Source organism: Haematobia irritans, chromosome 5, assembly GCF_050003625.1.
Source record: "Haematobia irritans isolate KBUSLIRL chromosome 5, ASM5000362v1, whole genome shotgun sequence".
NCBI classification, from domain to species: Eukaryota; Metazoa; Arthropoda; class Insecta; order Diptera; family Muscidae; genus Haematobia; species Haematobia irritans.
In genome coordinates, this window is record NC_134401.1 from 38,089,855 (window position 1) to 38,112,672 (window position 22,818).

Below are 22,818 nucleotides of genomic sequence, written 5' to 3' on the forward strand. Positions count from 1 at the left end.
TGTAGCTTAACCAACAGAGGAAAGGAATGTTTGTCAAATTTATTTGGGCAAAGCCCTATAGACTGCAAGATGGTTGGATGGATGCACGTTTCGGAATTACCATATTACTCATCAGCATCCTCTACTTGCAGAAAAACTATCAACCAATTATCAGAATAAATTCCGGCAGTTCATTAAACCCAACAATGAACCACACTTGCACCTTCCGAAAATAGGTTTTATATGGTAGCTGGCTTATGCCGAAATAAATTCGTTCAAACATAACTCTTTTCCTTTGCCACCGTCAAATCATCGATTTGAGTGCAGTTGGCTGGGTTTATTTTGAGCGTACTTCCTCTTCTTTCTTTCATTCGAATGAAATAAACAAAAATCTTTTTTTTTTGTGAGATCCTACAGAAATGAAATTTTGACAAAATTTCCTATAGAAATGAAATTTTGACAAAATTTCCTATAGAAATGAAATTTTGACAAAATATCCTATAGAAATGAAATTTTGACAAAATTTCCTATAGAAATGAAATTTTGACAAAATTTCCTATAGAAATTAAATTTTGACAAAATTTGTTGTAAAAATGAAATTTTGACAAAATTTGTTATAGAAATGAAATTTTGACAAAGTTTGTTATAGAAATGAAATTTTGACAAAATTTATTGTAGAACTAAAATTTTGACAAAATTTCCTATAAAAATGAAATTTTGACAAAATTTCCTATAGAAACGAAATTTTGAAAAAATTTCCTATAGAAATGAAATTTTGACAAAATTTCTTATAGAAATGATATTTTGACAAAATTTTTATAGAACTAGAATTTTGACAAAATTTCCTATAGAAATAAAATTTTGACAAAATTTCTTATAGAAATTAAATTATGACAAAATTTCTTATAGAAATGATATTTTGACAAAATTTTTATAGAACTAAAATTTTGACAAAATTTCCTATAGAAATAAAATTTTGACAAAATTTCTTATAGAAATTAAATTATGACAAAATTTCTTATAGAAATTAAATTTTGACAAAGTTTCCTATAGAAACAAATTTCGACAAAATTTCCTAGAGAAATGAAATTATGACAAAATTTCCTATAGAAATGAAATTTTGGAATTATTTCTTATAGAAATGAAATTTTGGAAATATTTCTTATAGAAATGGAATTTGTCACAATTTCCTATAGAAATGAAATTTTGACAAAATTTCCCATAGAAATGAAATTTTGACAAAATTTCCTATAGAAATGAAATTTTGACAAAATTTCCTATAGAAATGAAATTTTGACAAAATTCCCTATAAAAATACAATTTTGACAAAATTTCCTATAAAAATACAATTTGACAAAATTTCCTATAGAAATGAAATTTTGATAAAATTTTCTATAGAAATGAAATTTTGACAAAATTTCCTATAGAAATGAAATTTTGACAAAATTTCTTATAGAAATGAAATTTTGACAAAAAATTCCTATAGAAATGAAATTTTGAGAATATCTCCTATAGAAATGAAATTTTGAGAAAATCTCCTACAGAAAAGAAATTTTGACAAAATGGTGGCTAAGTAGTCAAAGGGCCAACTTTGAAGATGTAGCTACAGTTATGACTCATTTTTAATCTCAAAAAGAATCCCAAGAATTATTTGTGGAGTATTTGATTTCAATTCGGTTGTGACTTTAGCAGACAATCGGATGGACATGCGGGCTCATACAGTAATAGGAATTATTTCAACTTAGCTTTTAGTCGATATACATTCATATCACTTAAAAGCCTATACGAATATTCTATGAAGGAGGGTATAACAAATTCAAATCACGCCAATAGTTTGGTTATTATTACTATTGTGGCTATTTTAATTTAATTTTTGTCTGCTACTTGAAACCAACGTTTATTTCTCTAGGGGAGTGTTTTGATTTACAAAAGTCATGTTCGAGACGTGTGTTTTTTCAGAAATTTAGCTCTGGGCATTGTCATATATGCAAAAGAAAAAAGACAGCGGCTTGAGCTTTTGATCAATGTCTCTTTTTTATTTCAATTGTGCTTAGGTCTTTTGGTTTTTTTTTTGCAGATTTAGCTACAGGGATTTGAGAAAAAAACAATTGGATTCCATTTGATTATGAATGTTATTGTTTATGTACATATGCAAGTATATTGTTTTTCAATTGTTTGGGATTCATCATATGAAATGGAAATTTTTATATATATATATTTTTATTTCATTTCAAAATCAATCGTTTTCTACCGTTGCCCTCTTCCCACTGATTGTATTGTGGCCAATCTCTGGGGGTTGGGATGGCGTTTGCCTTTTTAGTGATTGATTTATGGACTTCAATTGCTGATTCTATGTCTGACAAAGATTTCACTTCTTTTGTTCTTTACCATAGATGATTGGAAATTTATGCATCAGGGTTTTGGCGAGGCATACAAGATGATGATTTTGTCTTTATGCTGTCCCAGACATCAGCACCTTGTTGTCATACTATGGATGTTATGCCTATGTTATAACAAGGAATTTTGAAGAAGCCATAACCAATATATGACGCTCCATCAATCTTTATATTGCCAAAAAGGAATTCATTGAAATGGAAAGGGGTTAAATTTTGGCCTACGTCATCACCATTGTGTTATGTGTTTTCTGAAACATGCTATCATGGAAATATGTGAACACGTTTTAACATATTTTCACTTTTTTACCTTTGTATATTAATTTTTTTTAACCCGAATGAGTGTTACCATAATCTTCAGCGAATAGATAATTTTTCTTACTTACAAAATTTCCCCTAGAAATAAAATTTTTACAAAATTGCCTATAGAAATAGAATTTGTTCAAAATTTCATAAAGAAATGAAATTTTTATAAAATTTCATATAGAAATGAAATTTTGAAAAAAATTCCTATAGAAATGGAATTTTAAAAAACTTACCTATATAAATAAACTTTTGCGAAAATTTCCCATAGAAATGAAATTTACACAAAATTTTCTACAGAAATGAAGTTTTGACAAAATGTCCTACAGAAATTAAATTTTGACAAAATTTTTCCTATAGAAATGAAATTTTGACAATATTTCCTATAGAAATGAAATTTTGATAACATTTCCTGTGGAAATGAAGTTTTTACATAATTTCCTAAAGAAATGAAAGTTTGACAAAATTTTCAATATAAAGGAAATTAAAGAAATGAAATTCTGACAAAATTCCATAAAGAAAGGAAAATTTGCAAAATTTCCTATAGAAATGAAAGTTTGACAAAATTGTCGATATAAAGGAAATTACAAAAATGAAATTCTGACAAAATTCCCTATAGAATTTCCTATAGAAATGAAGTTGTGATAAAAACTCATAAATTAAATTTTGAAAAAAATTCCTGTAGAAATGAAGTTTTTATATAATTTTCTAAAGAAATTAAATGTTGACAAAATTTTCTATAGAAATCAAATTTTGACAAAATTTCCTTAGAAATGAATTCATGACAACATTTGGAGAAAGTTTCCTACAGAAATAAAATTTTGGCAAACTTTCCTATAGAATAATAAAAATGCAAATTTGACAATTCCTATGAAAATGAATTTGTGACAAAATTTCCTTTAGAAATGAATTTGTCAAGAATTTCTAATAAATAAAAATAGAATTTTTACAAAATTTCCTGTAGAAATGAAATTTTGACAAAATTGCCTATAGAAATTAAATTTTGACAAAATTGCCTATAAATATGAAATTTTGACCAAATTGCCTAAGAAATGAAATTTTGACAAAATTTCCTATAGAAATGGAATTTTTACATTGAAATGAAATTCTAATAAAATTCCCTATAGAATGAAAAAATGGAAATTTAACAATTCCTATGAAAATGAATTTGTGGCAAAATTTCCTTTAGAAATGAATTTGTTAAGAAATTCTAATGGAAATAGTATTTTGACAAAATTGTCTATAGAAATGAAATTTTTACATTGTTTTCTGTAGACATAAAATTCGACAAAACTTCCTATAGAAATGAAATTTTAACAAAATTCCTTATTGAAATGAAATTCCAATAAAATTCCCTATAGAAATGAAATTTTGACAATAATTTTCTAGGAAATTAAGTTTTGACCAAATTTCCTATAGAAATGAAATTTTGACCAAATTTCCTATAGAAATGACGTTTTGACAAAATTTGTTACAGGAATGAAAATTTGATAAAAATTACTAAGGAATTAAATTTTAACAAAATTCTCTATGGAGATGAAATTTGACCAAAATTTCTACATAAATTAAAATTTTGGAAAAATTTTCAATAGAAATGAAATTACGAAAATATTTTCCTATAGAAATAAATTTTCCTATAGAAATGATTTTTTTGAAAATTTTGGCAAATTTTTTTATACAAATGAAAACTTGACCAAATTTCCTGTAAAAATGAGATTTTTTATTAAATTTCCTATAGAAGTGAAATTTTGACCCAATTTCCTATAGAAAAGGAGTTTTGACCAAATTTACTATAGAAATGAAGCCACCGTGGTGCAATGGTTATCATGCCCGCCTTGCATACATAATGTCGTGGGTTCGATTCCAGCTTCGACCGAACACCAAAAAGTTTTTCAGCGGTGGATTATCCCACCTCAGTAATGCTGGTGACATTTCTGAGTGTTTCAAAGCTTCTCTAAGTGGTTTCATTGCAATGTGGAACGCCGTTCGGACTCGGCTATAAAAAGGAGGTCGCTTATCATTGAGCTTAACATGGTATCGGGCAGCACTCAGTAAAAAGAGAGAAGTTCACCAATGTGGTTCACAATGGACTGTATATTCTAAGTGAGCCTGATACATCGGGCTGCCACCTAACCTAACCTAACCTAACCTATGGAAATGTAATTTTGACCAAATTTCCTATAGAAATGACATTTTACAAAATTTCCTATAGAAATGAAATGTTGAGATAATTTCCTATAGAAATGAAATTTTGAAAATTTCCTGTAGAAATGAAATGTTGAGAAATTTAAGAAAATTTCCTATATAAATGAAATTTCGAAAGTTTCCTTTAGAAATGAAATGTTGAGAAATTTAAGAAAATTCCCTATATAAATGAAATTTTGAGAAAAAAAGAAGTTGTGATAAAATGCCCTACAGAACTGAAAATTTGACAAAATTTCCTATAGAAATTTTTACAATAATTTTTATGTAAATGAAATTTTTACAATATTTCCTAAAGAAATGAAATTTTGACAAAATTTTCTTAGAAATGAAAATGTGACAAAATATCGTACAGAAATGAAGTTGTGACAAATTTTTCTTAAATTCTTAAAAAAATTCTAATTGAAGTGGAATTTAAAAAAAATCTATAGAAAGGAAATTTTGACAAAATTTCCTATAGAAATTCAAGTTTGACAAAATTTTCAAAATTCCCCATAGGAGTGAATTTGTGGCAATATTTTTTATAGAAATTTAATATTTAAAAAAATTTCTAATTGAAATGGAATTGTGACCAAATTACCTATAGAAACGAAATTTTGGCCAAATTTCTTATAGAAATGAAATTTTGAGAAATTTTCCTGTAGAAATAAAATTTTTAGAAATTATTCTACAGAAATGTAATTGTGAGAAATTTCCAATAGAAAAAAATTTTGAGAATATTGTAAACGAAATTTTGAGAAAATTTCCTACAGAAATGAAGTTGTGATAAAATGTTCTACAGAACTAAAAATTTGACAAAATTTCCTATGGAAATTAAATTTTTAAATATTTCCTAAAGAAATGAAACTTTTACAATATTTCCTAAAGAAATTAAATTTTGAAAAAATGTTCTGTTGAAATGAAATTTTGACAAAATGACTTATAGAAATGAAGTTGCGACAAATGAAATTTTTAAAAAATTTCCTAGAGAAATTAAGTTTTAACAAAATTTCCTATAAAAATTAAATTTTGACAAAATTTCCTATAGGAATGAAATTTTGACAAAATTTCCTATCGAAATGAAACTTTGACAAAATTTCCTATAGAAATGGAAATTTGACAAAATTCCCCATAGGAGTGAATTTGTGACAATATTTTTTATAGAAATTTAATATTTACAAAATTTCTAATTGGAATGGAATTTTGACCAAATTACCTATAGAAACGAAATTTTGGCCAAATTTCTTATAGAAATGAAATTTTGAGAAAATTTCCTGTAGAAATGAAATTTTGAGAAATTATTCTACAGAAATGAAATTTTGACAAAATTTTCTATAGAAATGAAATTTTGACAAAATGACTTACAGAAATGAAGTTGTGACAAATGAAATTTTTAAGAAATTTCCTATAGAAATGAAGTTTTAACAAAATTCCCTATAAATATTAAATTGTGACAAAATTTCCTATAGAAATGAAGTTTTGACAAAACATGAAAATTTAACAAAATTTCCTATAGAAATTACATTTTAATATTAAATTCTATGTGCCCTGGGATTATTGAACTTTAAGTTCGTTTTTTCTAGCAAACTGTGTATAAACCTGCTTCATTTTATCACTTGAAAGAAACTCTTGTTTTAAATTCTATTCCGTTGTTTGCCAATCAGATGACCAATTCAAATGTGCTGACATTCACCATGGGTGCGGTATCTCAAGAATATAGGATCATTCCGTTGCTATAGTTTTTGGTTAATGTTAATAAAGTTCTTAACTCTGCATTTGTTCTAGTTCTAGTGGTTCTTTGTTTGATTTTTTTTGCCATTGTCATTATAATTTTTGAAAGTTCATGGTGTGGTCATGCGTGGTTTTTTTTGTAAATAAGTCACAATACAACAAAAAAAAAAACACAAAGCTTTTAAGAACGTCCACGTTTTTCCTGTCACGATGTATATGAAGTTAATTTTTCTTAATTGAAAAATACGATGACAATAAGGTCGAAAAAAAAAACCTACAAAACAAATCAAAGTTTAGTAGCCATGATTGGAAAAAATGTTAATTAGTTATATAATGGAGTGTAGCGATTATAGAATTGAGTGACTGGTGGATTGACTTGTGATAGATCGATTTCACGGGGGTGTTCTAAAGATGGATTTCTTCTACACTCAAGAAAAACAGTGAACCCACCGGGAAGGAAAAAATTAATAAAATCATTTTCACAACAACAATACACACAAAAATTTCTCTTCTGATTTAATCACGAAATTAATTTTTTAATTGAAATGTCTTCAATCACAGAAATGATAGTAACAATTAAAAAATTATTTGATGCAATTAAAAAATTAATTGACATTATTAATGTTTGTGATTGATTTTTGTTTCAATTAAAAAATTTGTTGAACCAATTAAATTTTTAATTGGATATTTTTAAAACTCAATTAAGACTTTAATTGGAAAAATTTTCGTATTCCAAAGAATTTTTACGTCGAAAGCTATATGATTGCATTAAAATTATATCGGGAGATCCTAAATCCATAACGAATTATGAACTTCTGAACCACTATAGAATATTTTTAATTTGAACTTAAATGATTGTAATTGGAAAATTTATTTTCTTTAGGAGAAGTGGTCAAAATTTCATTTCTACTGGAGAAATTTTATTTTTGTATTAAAATTTTGAAAACGTTTTATTTTGTTAGGATTTTCAGTAAAAAGTTTCATTTCACTGCATTTGATTTTCCACAATTTCTTACTTCATTTTTAGCTTATGTGGTTTATATATTGAGTTTATTTGTTTAATTACCCCAGACATCACTCGTTTCAATTTCAAATGCTTTTTTTTACAATAAAAAAGGGTTTCATTTCGTGGGCACACAAAAATATAATAAATTTCCACATGCCTTAATTGTGTCCATATGCAACTTTAGAAAAAAGAAAAATTCGTGATGAAATACAATTTTGTTCTCTTACTCTTTGCTACTGCAGAAGTTTTTGATGACTGGCCAAGTCTACTGTTTGAATGAGCGAGTGCGCACTCTAGGCAAAACAAAAGACTTAAGACACATACTTGTTACAATTATAACTACACCTTAGGCATAACAATTGTCGATAATTTATTTTGTAATTTATATTCATTTTTTTTATATAATTTTTTTTTGATTTCTTGTCTCGTCGCTACTTTTTTCTACTAATTTGTTTTTAGTTTTTTTTTTTTTACTGGTCTATATATACATAACATTGCCCCACCTACATTTATAAGCCGGTCATAGAAAACCTAGACATTGTCTGATTTTGTTTGCAAAATAATTCATTGTTATGGTAATGGAGATACTAAATCATGATTTAAATATTGGCTTACTGATTTTTTTTCTAGTAATTTTTCATTACGCTTGTACACTTTACTCTATTTCTTTAAGTACTAGTAGTCTTTTTACTCTGCAATTTCAATTTGATGTCATACAAATCACGTATTTATTTTTTTTTGTGATTACATCATGTAGAGTTATGAATTGCTTTGGATTTTCTTTCAGTTCATTAATAAAACCGAAATGGTCTGAGGCCAATAAATGTTTGCTCATTCTAAATGTTTTCAAGCTAATTTATTTTTTCATAAGAAAATTTTGGGAACAAGAAATATACTCGATATAGAGATTATTTTATAAGCAATTTTTTCGATCCGTAAGTGGTGCAAAATTGGATCAGAAGCAATTAATTTTACTTGGGCTTGTCTAGGGTGGAAGTCAGTTTTTTAAAGAGCGCATTGACTTTTATAGCAATATTCCACGTAAAATGAGAAATTCAACTATTTGTTGGAAATTTCCATTATTATTTTTTTGTTCTTACTGTCCTTTATACACTGTAAAATTTATAATAATTAAATTCATTGCAAAATCTGTTTAAAGCTAAGGATTTTACATATCACCTCATAAGGACTTCTTGTGAAGGTGGAATTATGTCCATCTCTAGGAGAGCATTTTTGGATGTACATTAAAAGTAATGACTTAGGAAGAACTTCCAGTTTTGTTTTACTAGGGACATATTACAACTAATTAAATGTAGCTCATCTTTGAACTCAGCCCATCTGTGAAAATTGCACGTTGGATAGCTTTATTATTGAAATCTGTAGCGTTGTTTTTATTTTGTTCTTAATATTTTGTTTTTTTTTTTCTCACATTGCAAACCATCACACATATCGACTAAAATTGCAGCCCCTGTACAAAGACACTCGACCACGGCTTCCACTCGTTCCAAAAATAATCTACCAAAATTTGAAGAAAATTTTACCAAAAATCTTCAAAATTTGAAAACACATATTTTGGAGTTTTTGATAAATTTTAAAAATTGTATTTCTATAGTAAATTTTACCAAAATTTTATTTCTATAGAAAATTTTTCCAAAATTTTATTTCTATAGAAAATTTTTCCAAAATTTTATTTCCATAGAAAATTTTCCAAAAATTTTATTTTCATAGAAAATTTTCCCAAAATTTTATTTCTATAGAAACTTTTCCCAAGATTTTATTTCTACAAAAAATGTATCCAAAATATTATTTTTTTAGAACATTTTTCCAAAATTTTATTTCTATAAAAAATTTTTCCAAAATTTTATTTCTATAGAATTTTTTCCACAATTTTTTTTCCATAGAAAATTTTCCCAAAATTTTATTTCTATAGAAACTTTTCCCAAAATTTTATTTCTATAGAAACTTTTCCCAAGATTTTATTTCTACAAAAAATGTATCCAAAATATTATTTCTTTAGAAAATTTTCCCAAAATTTTATGTCTATAGAAACTTTTCGCAATTTTTCCAAAATTTTATTTCCATAGAAAAATTTCCCAAAATTTTATTACTATAGAAACTTCTCCCAAGATTTTATTTCTACAAAAAATTTCCCAAAATTTTATTTCTATAGAAAATTTTTCCAAAATTTTATTTCAATAGAAAATTTTTCCAAAAATTTATTTCCATAGAAAATTTTCCCAAAATTTTATTCCTATAGAAACTTTTCCCAAGATTTTATTACTACAAAAAATGTATCCAAAATATTATTTCTTTAGAAAAATTTCCCAAAATTTTATGTCTATAGAAACTTTTCGCATTTTTTCCAAAATTTTATTTCCATAGAAAATTTTCCCAAAATTTTATTTCTATAGAAACTTTTCCCAAGATTTTATTACTAAAAAAATGTATCCAAAATATTATTTCTTTAGAAAAATTTTCCAAAATTTTATTTCTATAGAAAATTTTTTCCAAAATTTTATTTCTATAGAAAAATTTTCCAAAAATTTATTTCCATAGAAAATTTTCCCAAAATTTTATTTCTGTAGAAACTTTCACCAAGATTTTATTTCTACACAAAATGTATCCAAAATATTATTTCTTTAGAAAAATTTCCCAAAATTTTATGTCTATAGAAACTTTTCGCAAAATTGTCTTTCTATAGAAAATTTTCTCAAAATTTTATTTCTATAAAAATTGTTCCCAAAATTTTATTTCTATGGAAAATTTTCCCAAAATTGTATTTCTATACAAAATTTTCCCAAAATTGCATTTCTCTGAAAATTTTCCCCAGATTTTATTTCTATACAAAATCTTCCCAAAATTTTATTTCTTTAGAAAATTTTCCCAAAATTTTATTTCTATAGAAAATTTTCCCAAAACTTTATTTCTATAGAAACTTTTCCCAAGATTTTATTTCTACAAAAAATGTATCCAAAATATTATTTCTTTAGAAAAATTTTGCAAAATTTTATTTCTATAGAAAATTTTTTCCAAAATTTTATTTCTATAGAAAATTTTTCCAAAATTTTATTTCCATAGAAAATTTTCCCAAAATTTTATTTCTTTAGAAACTTTTCCCAAGATTTTATTTCTACAAAAAATGTATCCAAAATATTATTTCTTTAGAAAAATTTCCCAAAATTTTATTTCTATAGAAAATTTTTCCAAAATTGTATTTCTATAGAACATTTTTTCAAAATTTTATTTCCATAGAAAATTTTTCCAAAATTTTATTTCTATAGAAACTTTTCCCAAGATTTTATTTTTACAAAAAATGTATCCAAAATATTATTTCTTTAGAAAAATTTCCCAAAATTTTATGTCTATAGAAACTTTTCGCAAAATTGTATTTCTATAGAAAATTTTCTCAAAATTTTATTTCCATAAAAATTTTTCTCAAAATTTTATTTCTATGGAAAATTTTCCCAAAATTTCATTTCTCTGAAAAAATTTCCCAAGATTTTATTTCTATACAAAATCTTCCCAATATTTTATTTTTTTAGAAAATTTTCCCAAAATTTTATGTCTATAGAAACTTTTCCCAAAATTTTATTTCTCAGAGACTTTCTCAAAATTTTATATCTATATAGATTTTGTCAAAATATTATTTCTATGGAAAGATTTATCAACATTTTATTTCTATAGAAAATTTTTCCAAAATTTTATTTCTATAGAAAAATTCCCCAAAATTTTATTTCTATAGAAAATTTTGTAGAAATTTTATTTCCATCAAAAATTTTGTCGAAATTTTAATTTTAAAGAAAATTTTGTTTCTATACAAAAATTTCCCAAAATTTTATTTTTTTAGAAAATTTTCCCAAATTTTTTTTCTTTAGAAATTTTTCCCAAAAATATATGTCTATAGAAAATTTTCCCAAAATTTTATTTCTATATAGATTTTGTCGAAATTGTATTTGGAAAATTTTAATTATGGAAAATTTTATTATGGAAAATTTTCCCAAAATTTTATTTCTATAGAAAATTTTCCCAAAATTTTATTTCTTAAGAAAAGTTTGCCAAAATTTTATATCTATAGAAAATTATACCAAAATTTTATTTCTCAGAGATTTTCCCAAAATTTTATGTCTATATAGATTTTGTCAAAATTATATTTCTATGGAAAATTTTGCCAACATTTTATTTCTATAGAAAAATTCCCCAAAATTTTATTTCTATAGTAAATTTTGTCAAAATTTTATTTCTATATTAAATTTTGTCAAAATTTTATTTCTATATTAAATTTTGCCAAAATTTAATTTCCATAGAAAATTTTGTCAAAATTTTATTTGTATAGTAAATGTTGTCAACATTTTATTTCGATAGAGATTTTGTCAAAATTTTTTTTCTATGGAAAATTTTCCTAAAATTGTATTTCTATACAATATTTTCCAAAATTATATTTCTATGGAAAATTTTCCAAAATTTTATTTCTATACAAAATTTATCCAAAATTTTATTTCCTTAGAAAATTTTCCCAAAATTTTATGTCTATAGACAATTTTCCCAAAATTTTATGTCTATAGAAAATTTTCCCAAAATTTTGTTTCCCAGATATTTTCTCAAAATTTTATATCTTGTGATTTTGTCAAAATTTTATTTCTATGGAAAGTTTTCTCAACATTTTATTTCTATCGAAATTTTTCGCAAAATTTTATTTCTATCGAAAATTTTCCCAAAACTTTATATCTATAGAAAATTTTGTCAACATTTTATTTCTATAGAAATTTTTCTGTAGAATATTTTTTGTCTATATAAAATTTTGTCGAAATTTTATCTCCATAGAGATTTTTGTCAAAATCTATATTTCTATAGGAAACTTGTTAAAATTTTATTTCTACAGAAAATTTTCTCAAAAATTTTATTTTTATAAAAAATGTAGTCAAAATTGTATTTCTATGTTATTGCAAATTTTGTCAAGATTATATTTTATAGACATTTTTTCAAAACTTTATTTCCACAGAAAATGTTGTCAACATTTTATTTGGATAGAATATTGAGGTATCTCTTAGTTGGAGTGGAATATTTTGAAAAATCTACCAAAACATCAAAAATTCCTGTAATCTACCAGACTGTAAAAAATCTACCATTTTCGGTAGAATTCTATCAGCTTTGTCAACCGTGCAGTCGACCTGACATTGATTATTATAATTTCTTCTATCATTTCTGTTTATCTAAAATCACCAAAAAAATAATTGCATTGCTTTAAATCAATTAAAATTATGTTGATTGCTATTTAATTCAAAGTATGGAAATAACCATTATTGTTCAATTAATTTGGCCATGTTTCCTAACTCCAACATGGCTAAACGAAAGTTGATTTTTTATCATTGCTACAAGAAAATCAAGTTCTTAAACTATAAGACCATAAACAATTTTTTCATACATTATAGACAATGGAATTTTGGACAAGTGCAAAAATTGGCGAAAACTCATTATTAGCCAGAGTGTTGATTAAATGCTTAAACCTATGCTACGGTTGTTATTCAATCAATTTTTAAATAAGTATTTCCTGATTTGAAAAAAAAAATCGTAAATATAGTATAATTACTTAATTTTTAATGATATTGGTTAAATCATCATTTAATGAAGAGTAGCAAATTTATAAAAGTAACATTGCACATAATAATTGGATTTTTGCCAAGAGCTCACGATTTAATTATCAGTTTGAATATCCTCTACAGTCAAATAAAATTTTATCTTTAAATTATTATATAATACGAGTAATAAAGAACTCAAAAAGCAACAGGAAGCTTTAGTAGAAATGATTTTGTTACTATTAAATGTCAGTGAATTGTGTTGTGGCTGACATGCACTAGATTTGATCAAGTGTGTATAGAATGCGAAATAAACAAAAGACTTAAGACACAAAACCGAGAATATTCAACACAAGTGGCAGCATAAAATATCATGTACGTCTGTATTTTTTTATATATACCAGCTGGTTGATATTTTCAAATAATAATTACTGATATGATTTGTGAAAAAATTACATATGACATTTAACAATTCCTATTAAACTGTTGTTTGTTTAAATTTGCTTTAATCTAATAGATTGATGTCTAGTAAATAATAGATCAAAATCGAGATTAACAATTTAATGTTATTAGAGTTTCTACAGCTGTGAGTAACTAACACAGTAATTAACCTTTAAAGCTTGCTTTTATTAAATATTCAAGATCAATGTTATTTATATATTGTTAATTGGATTTTTGACTTAAACTAAACGGAACATTTAGTTTGAAGAAATTAAAAAAAAAAAATAAGGCACATTAACAAACATATTGCGTCAATATGAAAGACTCTTTTATTTTTAAGAGAAATTTCTTAAAAAAAAAGAAATTTTAATGAAAAGAAAACTCAACGCCATTGTTTTAATAAATTTGGATAACTTTTTATATCCACCACTATAGAATGGTGATGGAATGGGACATCCAAATAACGATTTTAAACTATAGAAATTATATATATTCTTTATCGGGGAGAAATTCCAAGGCTATCGCCATTGTTGTGGTTTACAAATTCGCAAAGCGCAAAATTTTTCACAACCCTTAATATCTAAAATGTGGTGATATATAATACGAAATTTTTATACATACACATAAAATCTGATTCAATCACGAAATTAATTGATCCAATTAAATTTTAAAAATTCTACATTGAAATGTCTTCTATCACAATTCAATTAAAAAAATTATTGAATCAATAAAATTTTTAATTGGAAAAAAATTTGTGAAATTGTGTAGTTCTTATGAACAAGAAATTTAATTGAAAAAAATATATAAACAGGTATATACAGCCGTAAGTTTGGCCAGGCCGAATCTTAAAGGGTGATACGGTCAAAATTTGGTCAATATAAACTTGACGTATTTCTTTCAATTTTGCATTGCAAAAAACCTGAACACCCCTCATTTTGAAGTTGTGTGTGTGTAGAATGTTGTTTCTATTTTGATTTTGGAATTCACTCTTCAGTTGTCAAAATGCCGTCCAAGCAAGAAGAGCAGCGTATCAAAATTTTGCTGGCGCATCGCGAAAATCCGAGCTACTCGCACGCAAAGCTGTCAAAATCGCTAAAAGTTGCCAAATCAACCGTTACAAATGTAATTAAAGTGTTTGGGGAACGTTTGTCGACAGCCAGGAAGTCTGGATCGGGGGGAAATCGAAAACCGGTAGTTTCAAGCGAAACCCTAACCTCTCTCTCCGAGATGCCGCAAATAAGCTGGGTGTATCGTCTACAACCGTGCATCGAGCCAAAAAACGAGCCGGACTATCGACTTACAAGAAGGTAGTGACTCCAAATCGCGATGATAAACAAAATACGACGGCCAAAGCGCGAACCCGGAGGCTGTACACGACGATGCTGACGAAGTTTGACTGCGTGGTAATGGACGACGGAACCCACGTCAAAGTCGACTTCAAGCAGCTTCCGGGACAGGAGTTTTATACGGCAAAAGGAAGGGGAAAGGTAGCAGATATTTTCAAGCACATAAAACTGTCAAAGTTTGCAAAGAAATATCTGGTTTGGCAAGCCATCTGTACCTGTGGTTTGAAAAGCAGCATTTTCATAGCTTCCGGGACTGTCAACCAAGAAATTTACGTAAAAGAGTGTTTGAATAAACGTCTGTTGCATTTCCTGAAGAAACACGGTTGTTCCGTACTGTTTTGGCCGGATTTGGCATCTTGCCATTACGGTAAAAAGGCCATGGAGTGGTACGCCGCCAACAACGTGCAGGTGGTTCCCAAGGACAAGAACCCTCCCAACACGCCAGAGCTCCGCCCAATTGAGAAATACTGGGCTATTGTCAAGCGGAACCTAAAGAAGACCAAAAAACTGCTAAGGACGAGCAGCAGTTCAAGGCAAACTGGCTTTCTGCGGCGAAGAAGGTGGACAAGGTGGATGTACAAAATCTGATGGCAGGTGTCAAGCGTGAGGCCCTGCAATTCGGATTTGGAAAAGCGAAAGCCTAACTGAATATTTTTCCTGAATTTTATACTAATTGAACTTGAAAAAGAAATTTAATTTGATTTCACCGATTTACACGCGTTTTCCCTTGACCAAATTTTGACGGTATCACCCTTTATGTACCCTCCACCATGGATTACGTAGAAACTTCTACTAAAAACTATCATCCACAATCGAATTACTTGGGTTGCGGTAACACTTGTCGATGGCAAGGTATCTTAAAACTTCTTAACACCATCTTCTAAATTGTAAGTTAGTCCATACGGGGTATATATTAAACAAAAAAAAAAGCCGATTAAATACGTATATAATTCAGTTTGACAAAATTTTCTATAGAAATAAATTGTAAGTTAGTCCATACGGGGTATATATTAAACAAAAAAAAAAGCCGATTAAATACGTATATAATTCAGTTTGACAAAATTTTCTATAGAAATAAAATTTTGGTAGATTATTTTTGGCGATATGGATCAATTTTTGTGTGATTGGCAATCGGCTATATATAACTATAGACCGATATGGACCAATTCTTGCATGGGAATTAGCGGCCATACACTAGTGCAATGTACCAAATTTCAACCGAATGGGATGAATTATGCTCCTCCAAAAAGCTCAGCAGGTCATATCTGGGGATCGATATATATGACGGCTATTTATAATTAAAGACCGATATGGACAAATGTTTGCATGGTTGTCAGAGACCATATACTAACACCACGCACCATATTTTAACCGGATCGGATGAATTTTGCTCTTCCAAGAGGCTCCGGAGATCAAATCTGGGGATCGGTTTATATGGGGGCTATATATAATTATGGACCGATATTGACCAATTTTTGCATGGTCATTAGAGAACATATACCAATACCATGTACCAAATTTCAGCCGGATCCGATGAAATTTTCGTTTCTTAAAGGCTCCGCAAGCCAAATCGGGGGATCGGTTTATATGGGGGCTATATATAATTATGGACCGATGTTGACCAATTTTTGCATGGTTGTTAGAGACCATATACTAGCACCATGTACCAAATTTCAGCCGGATCGGATGAAATTTGGTTCTCTTAGAGGCTCTGCAAGCCAAATCGGGGGATCGGTTTATATGGGGGCTATATGTAATTATGGGCCGATATGGACCAATTTCTGCATGGTTGTTAGAGACCATATACTAACACCACGTACCAAATTTCAGCCAGATCGGATGAAATATGCTTCTCCTAGAGGCTCCGGAGATCAAATCTGGGAATCGGTTTATATGGGGGCTATATATAATTATGGGCCGATCATATACTAACACCATGTACCAAATTTCAGATCGAATGAAATATGCTTCTCCTAGAGGCTCCGCAAGCCAAATCTGGGGGTTCGTTTGTATGGGGGCTATACGTAAAAGTGATCCGATATGGCCCATTTGCAATACCATCCGACCTACATCAATATCAACTACTTATGCCAAGTTTCAAGTCGATAGCTTGTTTCGTTCGGAAGCTAGCGTGATTTCAACAGAAGGACGAACGGACGGGCATCCTTAGATCGATTCAGAATTTCACCACGACCCAGAATATATATACTTTATGGGGTCTTAAAGCAATATTTCGATGTGTTGCAAATGGAATGGTTCAAAAGTTATAGCCTTCATAGAATTAAAAATTTTGCGTTTTTGCGAATTCGTAAACGAAAACATGGGGACATATAACGATGCCCGTCTGGCTGTCTGTTGTAATCACTCTACAGCCTCAATAATGAACCTATCGTGCTGAAATTTAGCACACACTCGTCTTTTATCTGTAGGCCAGGTCAAGTTAGAAAATAGGCTATATTGGTTCATGTTTTAGTATAGCGCCCATATAAACGACCCCCCGGTTTGGGGTATTGAGCCTATACACTGAAAAAAATATTGTCGTGAGGTCAAAGATTTTATGTCCTTAAAATACAAATACAAATTTTGCTTAGCATTGAAGACGCATTTCTCTAATATAAAGATTTTTTCCTTGTCCAAAAGTCGATAAACTTTTTAATGAAGTCGTATTGGCCTTATAATTAAGTGATTTGACTTAAAAATGGGTATCATAACATGAAAGAACAAATTTTTGGGGTAAGATCAACTTGACTTTAATAGTTCAGAAAAATTCTTTAAAATTAATGAAATTGTCTTTAAATTTGTTGTCTTTTTGCATCTTGACTACAAAGCAAAAAATCGTTCAAAAAGAGGACATGTTTTTCAACACCTTATATTAAAGACGTTTTTTACTTGAAACATAGCATAATTTCTACTGGAAGTCCAATCTGAATTTGGAAAATAAAGTTGTCGTTAATTCGTTTTTAAAGGACTTTGATAGCATATGAAGAAAAAAAGCTGAAAAAAACGAAAAATTTAAATTTGCTTCCTAGAAATTAAAATTAAAATTTGCTTCCCAGTACACAAAACCCAAATTTAAAAGAGAATTGTGTCTTAAAAGTATCCAGAATTGTATTCTCCGCTTCTTTGGCTCGGAATCAATACCAAAATTCTTGAAGTAAAGACAAAATCTTTGGAACCGGGCATGTTTTTTTTTCAGTGTAGGTACCGCAAGTTTTATCCGATTTGCACGAAATTCAAGTCGTTAAGGTACTTTTGGTCCACAAATAAGTGTGCCAAATAGGGTGTGAATCGATCCATGTTTTATTATAGCCCCCATATAGCCCGATTTTATTTCATTGGCTCTGAAATTAAAAATCTAAAGGAATTATAGGTCCATAAATAAGTGTGCCGAATGTGGTGTGTATAGGTCTATGTTTTGGCATAGCCCCTATATAGACCGATCTTTCGATTTGACTCAATAGCTATGCCTAATATGATGTGTATGGTTTGGTTAGGCCCCATGATTTTTTTACTTCTTGGGCTTCCAGAAATTCCAATTGGACGTGATGTGTCGACCCGATTTCCCGATTTGACTTTGTGGGCTTTAAAATCGTAGTTTTTTCGATTTGCTTGAAATTCAAACACCAGAGGTATTTTTTGTATGTATAGATCCCAATTTTAGTATAACCTCTATATAGACCGCTCACTTTGCCGATTTGACTTCTTGGGCCTCACAGTTTTTATCCGATTTGAATTCTTGGGCTTCTAGAAATTGACATTTTAATCCGATTTACTTAGAATTGGAAATTTAGAAATAATAAGGGTCCACAAATCCACCGATCAATCCCCCTGAAATTTGAAAGGTTTTCAAATAACCTGCCACGTCGAAGAGTTTTGGAAGGAAATTATTATCTTCGATTCATGGTCATGGGTATTTAAGATTCGGCTCGTCCGAACTTTAGGCCGTATATACTTGTTTTTTAAATCAGATTCCCTCCCCCCATTAAGGTCATATGTATTTGAAGTAAGACAAAATTTCCATAATATAAAGAAAGAACAGTTTGATGCTAGTGCTAAAAAATTTTATGCTGACAAATAAATAAGACTACCACAATATCGGATTGAAAGTCCTCCGCTTTGATATTTCAGAAGTCAAATCATAATTCCTGCAAAAAAAAATTACCAATAGAGAGTGATACAAAATCGAAAGAAAGTTTGCCAGATGATTTAAAAAAAAAATTAATTCCCTTAGTGTTCTGGGGCCTATTGGCATTGGTTTCATGGGAGAATGTGTCTTAGAATAGATTAAGTCGTGATCCAGGTATTGTATGTACACAGCGGCCATATACATTTGTTGTCGATATACTGTCAACTAAAATAAACGATTAAATTACAGCTAAGGTTCTTGCCAGATGGTGTAGAATTTTTAAGACCCTAGCACACTCGGGTACCTATAGACAGTCTTTTCTCGAGCTTACACGCAGAGAAGGAATATGATCACCTCAAACATACTTCAAGAGCAAAATGTTATTTTTAGACGGAGAACATGGAACATTTTTTTTAGCAAAACTTTTATTTTCTTGCCAAAAATGTACATGGTTGACGAAATCAGATATATAATTTCCGAGAAAATAACATGGTTGCGACAAACATGTTACATGTTGCCCGCCCAAAAATAACATTTTGCTTTTGAAACATGTTTCATATTCCTTCTCTGTGTGTGGGAATATTTGTTTGGAGTTTCACAATTTTCAAGCTAAATTTTTGACAAAGGAAATTTCTTTAAGTAACACTATATTTTATTTAGGGACAAATAAACCCCAATGTGGAGCATCCACATCAATAATTGTTAACGTCCAGCTTTATATTTTATTTGTATAAAAATTATTTAAAGTGAAAAGCTAATTTCGTTAAACTCACACTCACACTCATTTTGGAGAAAGAAATAAAAATTCTCTGTGTATACCCATCGAACATTCTTGCTGTGGGATTATGTGTTAGTTTTAAAGCTCTTCATTTCTATTTTACTTCGCTTAAAACACTTCTTTTCTAAACTAATTAACAAAAACATAATTTCGGCCGTGTAAATACATCTGTGTGAAAAATCATAAAATTTACAAAGACAAAAAAAAAAATCATTTGCTAAAACCCCACATAAAAATATTAATCATTTGCGTCACATGAACAATAAAATATATAACTACTGGAAGCCATGTTTAGTCACAGTTACTACCACCACCTGCCACTACCAGCTAAATAAAATATATAAAAATCATGATTTTTAAACAGTTTTTTTTTTGTTTCTTTATTTTTTCCCCCCAATAAATTTGCAGCTTATTTTCTGTCTTCTCCTCAACCCTCTACCCTGGTCAAAATTTAGTCTTCTCTTAAAAGGAAAACCAGTCCTTTTTCCCACACATTCACAGTGATAATCGTGAAGGAATGAATGAATGAATGATTTACCATTTGTGGCTTTTGACTACCAAAATTAAAAGTGAGAGTGAAATCATCTGGAGAAAAAACGGATAATATTTTTTTTTTGGAAAAACAATTTAAATACAAGTGCTATGCCATATCAGCGATTTATTGTTGGACTAACATTATCAATGCAGGAGGTAAAAACAAAGGAAAATGTCATTTGTTACTAATAAACCCGTGAGATCATCAACAGCAGCAGTAGCAGCCCATTTGTGCAAACAGAGGCCATACTGAGGGAGAAGACCATTTATGGTCTTATTGTTGGTTTTGTTTTCATTTCAAAACGTTAAAGTTGTCCAACAGTGGCTTCTTCATTTCCATAGCTTCAGAGTTGGAGTTGGCATATTTTACTTCAACCGCCTGTTGTCATAGAAAGCATTAAAGATTTTAAAATTTTGCAAAACAATGGCTGTACAAAACCAAAGATTACCAAAAGATAATTTAAATGCTGCTGCTGCCTCACAACCCCCACCACCATCAGTAGTCACGGCCCCATCACCATTCACAACAGCACCAGCTAATTTATCAATGCCCACTACCAAAAATTACCACCAAGCAATGGCGCAGGCGCCGCCAACGACATCAACATCAGCATCGACAACAACATCAAATTTAGCAGCACCTGCACATCCCAGCCAGCAGCAGTATCAACAAAATCTTGCATCAAATGCGGTGACATCAGCATCAGTTCCAGCCAATGCTAATAATGGTGGACCCCGAGTGTCATTTAATCGAGATGTTCATGTCAAACGAATTGGTTAGTGTTCTTCTTGTTGTTGTTTTCCATTTATTTTTCACCTACAAATCTTCTCCATTGCTTAACCATGACTAAAATGCCACACTAACTTCTAGTTAAGTAATTAAGACTAAGAAAGTCTAATTTTTGAGATATGTTAACATTTGTCATTAATTTGTTTGTTTGTTTTTTCTTCTCATTGTTTTTTTTTTGCGAAAATAAAGGAGGACCACTAATAATGAAATTAATTTGAATTAAACTGAAATAATTTCTTAGTTTTAGTTTCATTTGGGGTTTTTAGATATTTATGTAAGAAAGTAAATTTTTTTAATTTTTTTTTTTATAATTTTTGTAAATTGAGTTATTCGCTTTGTGATTATGAGAAACGAAAGTACTTTTACGTTTTAATATCACAGATAGACTTCTTCCAAATCTGTTATACAAGAAAATTATGGTAGGGATTTTGTAATGATTCGTTTTGAATACCGAATGCTGAGAAAATTTACAAGCTCTCAAAAACAAAAGACTTAAGACGCATGCGTATACGTATGCACAAACTTTACGAATCAAATAAGATTTTATTGGACAAACTATTACCATATTTACAGTAATGGACCTACATAAAGTGATCACTGGCGTACTAGGGGCCTTATGGGGGTGGTTAAAACCTCCCGCCCTTCAGAAAAATGTTAGCCCCCCACAATATTTATCGGTAAAATTTGTTTAGTTGCCAACTTTATATACACTCAAAAAAAAATATTACTTGGATCCAAAGATTTTGACCTTCCCTTAAGGTTTTTGGTATTGATTACGAGCCAAATATGCGGCTTCTTTAAAATAAGTAAATTTTTTTAGCGACCTATCTGGCTTTATATCTAGGACCAATAAAATTAAAATTAGCATACAGATCTCATTTATCATATTTTCTTTCTCTCTTTTCGCGGTTTATTAATAAAGGTACTCACGTACACACAATGCCAGTTTTAAAAATCCAAATTATAACGGATACTTCAAAGTTAAAATGTCTTCTTAATTCCAAAAAAACTTTAAACCAAAGACGCCAAATCCTCAAAATAAGTCTTAGCCTATATTTAAAGCGTTTTTATCTTAAATCTCAAGCTTCAATATTTCAGTTAATTTAAGGAAAATTTCTTTAATTCAAAAATGTGTTTCTTTACTTTAATTTGAACAATATTGATATCAACTCCACAGCAACAAACGCGTCGCCAAAAAAGTAGTGAAAATGTTCTTGTTAGATCCGGAAGTGGAGCAAAAAAAGCGTTGAATTTAATATGGAGATGTCATAGGACGGATGCCCACCATTTCAACAGCCGCTACACTGAATTTGCATCACTTCTTAAGGTGTGATCCGAATTCAGTGTTTTGGGTGTGAATTAAGAAATTTTGTAATATTTTGACAAATAAATAATTTTAGAATTTTTTTTTTTATGATTTTGATTGCATTATAACGCTTGTCTGGAACGTTTGTCATCAAATATTTTCAAAAATTCGCAATTTTTCTAGAAAGGTTTTAACATTTTTTTCGGCTAAAAATAAAAATAGTTAAGTTAAAAATAGTTTGTACCATTTTATTAATTCTTAATCTGTTTTAACCCATTTGAAACAAAAAAACAAAAACTTTCCAATTAAAAATATGAAAAAAGCGAGTTAT

General features: G+C 28.7%; 1 protein-coding gene across 1 annotated transcript in view; it reads left to right on the forward strand.

The window, feature by feature from the left end:
- The window catches only part of blo (bloated), a gene marked incomplete at its 3' end in the record, with an annotated part of 354,695 nt that overhangs the window by 171,052 nt on the left and 160,825 nt on the right, over window positions 1-22,818 (forward strand). Inside the window, 1 exon segment of the mRNA XM_075309344.1 lies at window positions 20,266-21,167. Within this exon segment, the coding sequence (XP_075165459.1) occupies window positions 20,816-21,167 (352 nt within the window).